This window comes from Tarenaya hassleriana, unplaced genomic scaffold (genome assembly GCF_000463585.1).
Source record: "Tarenaya hassleriana unplaced genomic scaffold, ASM46358v1 Cleome320, whole genome shotgun sequence".
Lineage (NCBI taxonomy): Eukaryota > Viridiplantae > Streptophyta > Magnoliopsida > Brassicales > Cleomaceae > Tarenaya > Tarenaya hassleriana.
The window spans coordinates 36,442-38,791 of NW_010966373.1; the positions used below are offsets into that span (position 1 = coordinate 36,442).

The following is a 2,350-nucleotide window of genomic DNA, read 5'->3' on the forward strand; positions in this document are numbered from 1 at the left end:
ACATTTCGAGATTCGAGTTCTAGGGGGTGATATAGGCTCGAAAATTGCATCTCTAAGCTAACCCAAACAGTCTAGAGTTCGAAAAATCCGCCAAGGGAGAACTATGAGATGAGAAATAGAGAGATTGAAGAGGAGGAGAGTGTTACCTTGCAGCCATTGAAGGAATGGATAGGAGAGAATGAGAGAGATGGCTGCAAACGGTGAGGATTTGGTTGCTGAAGGACTTGGAAAAGACGAGGTGCGAGATCGACGCCGGAGAGAGGTGTAGAGATGAGATTCGGCGGTTGGATGACCGACAACGACGAATCGGAGGTTAGGTCCTCTCTCTCCATGTCCTCTCTCTCAACTTGTGGTGTTTAGAAGGTTAGGGTTTGATTTGGGGATAAATGAAAGTTCTGAAACCCTAGAATACGCGATAGAACGGTCGCCCTAAAATCACGAGCGGTAGCTCGTTTTTGTTTGTTTTTCGAAAAAGGCGGTCGCTCTATAATGTAGGGAGGGCGCCCTAAATTTTGAAAACAGTCATTTTGCTCAAAAATATCAGGAGGGTAGCCCGAAAATGAGAGCTGTTAGCCCGAAAATGAACTGATTCACAAAATTGCAAAAATTGAGCGATTGTTAGAGAAAAACAGAAGGGTTCGCCTGGTTCTTCTAAGAAAGAGTTGGGGTAGACAAAAATAATGTAGGGAGGGCGCCCTAAATTTTGAAAACAGTCATTTTGCTCAAAAATATCAGGAGGGTAGCCCGAAAATGAGAGCTGTTAGCCCGAAAATGAACTGATTCACAAAATTGCAAAAATTGAGCGATTGTTAGAGAAAAACAGAAGGGTTCGCCTGGTTCTTCTAAGAAAGAGTTGGGGTAGACAAAAAGGGTCAAAATGTTGGGGGTTTTTGAATTTTTTTTTTTTTGATATCTAAAATGGAAAAAGGTATTTACAACCTCGGGATGCCCCCGAGAGCGCTGTTTTTCGGTCTCAGCTAGACCAGAGCACTTTTCACTCGTGAAACGGAGTCACGAGGGCTAAGGTGCCTCTCGGTCCGAGTTCATTTCCTGAGTTGTACAGTTTAATTCTCTGAGCATTAACCAAGAAAGAACTTCCCTTTCCATCATCGAGCTCGATAGCACCATGAGTAGTAACCCTCTTAACTTTAAAAGGACCAGACCAACGAGATTTTAACTTACCTGGAAAGAGGCGCAACCGCGAGTTGAAAAGTAGGACTTGATCATCCTCCTTGAAAGTGCGGTGGAGGATATGTCTGTCATGCCATTTTTTTGCTCTCTCCTTATAAATCCTTGCATTCTCGTAAGCATCTAGCCGAATTTCCTCTAAATGGTGTAGCTCTAGAACCCGTTTCTCCGCTGCCGTCTTCCAATCGTAGTTCAAAGCCTTGATGGCCCAGTAAGCCTTGTGTTCCAATTCCACGGGTAAGTGACACGCTTTGCCGTACACAAGCTGAAAAGGGGTCATTCCAATCGGGGTCTTGAAGGCAGTCCTGTATGTCCAAACCGCATCCTCTAGCTTCAATGACCAATTCTTTCTTGACTTAGCAACCGTCTTCTCAAGTATAGACTTGATCTCTCTGTTTGATACTTCCACTTGTCCACTCGTTTGCGGATGATAAGCGGTGGCAATCCTATGGTGGACACCATACTTTGTCAAAAGGGTTTGGATTATCCTATTAACAAAGTGTGCACCCCCATCGCTTATCACTACTCTTGGCACCCCAAATCTTGGAAATATTGTCCGTTTGAACATCCTTGTCACAGTGCTAGAGTCGTTCTTCGGACTTGCTAATACCTCAACCCATTTCGTCACGTAGTCCACAGCCACAAGGATATATAAGTTCCCGCAAGATGAGGGAAACGGTCCCATGAAATCAATACCCCACACATCAAACGGCTCTACTTCAAGTATGTAATGTTGCGGCATCTCATTTCGGCGTGAAATATTCCCTGTCCTTTGGCACGCGTCGCAAAAACTCACAAACCGGTGAACATCCTTGAATAAGGTTGGCCAATAGAAACCCGCTTGCAAAATCTTTGCAGCTGTCTTGGCCGATGCGAAATGGCCTGCATAATCCGATGCGTGGCAATGGTGAATCACTTGTTGTACCTCCTCTTCGGGTATGCATCTTCTGTACAATCCATCTTTTCCCCGTTTGAAGAGGAAAGGTTCATCCCAAAAGTATTCCCGAACATCATGAAGAAACTTTTTCTTTCCGCTGTAGCTCAACTCCGGGGGAATCACCTTGGCAACCAAATAATTGACTAAATCTGCGTACCAAGGGGTATCGGAACTAACCTCCAAAGCTAGAACTTGTTCCTCTCGCAGTGAGTCATCGATGGGCAA

General features: G+C 44.8%; 1 protein-coding gene across 1 annotated transcript; it reads right to left on the minus strand.

Annotated features, from left to right (window-relative positions):
* Positions 1–994: 994 nt before the first annotated feature.
* On the minus strand, positions 995–1,930 carry LOC104821179. The gene has a single exon (XM_010551982.1). It carries the CDS (start codon positions 1,928–1,930, stop codon positions 995–997), a length of 936 nt encoding a protein of 311 aa, XP_010550284.1.
* Between the last annotated feature and the right edge of the window lie 420 nt (positions 1,931–2,350).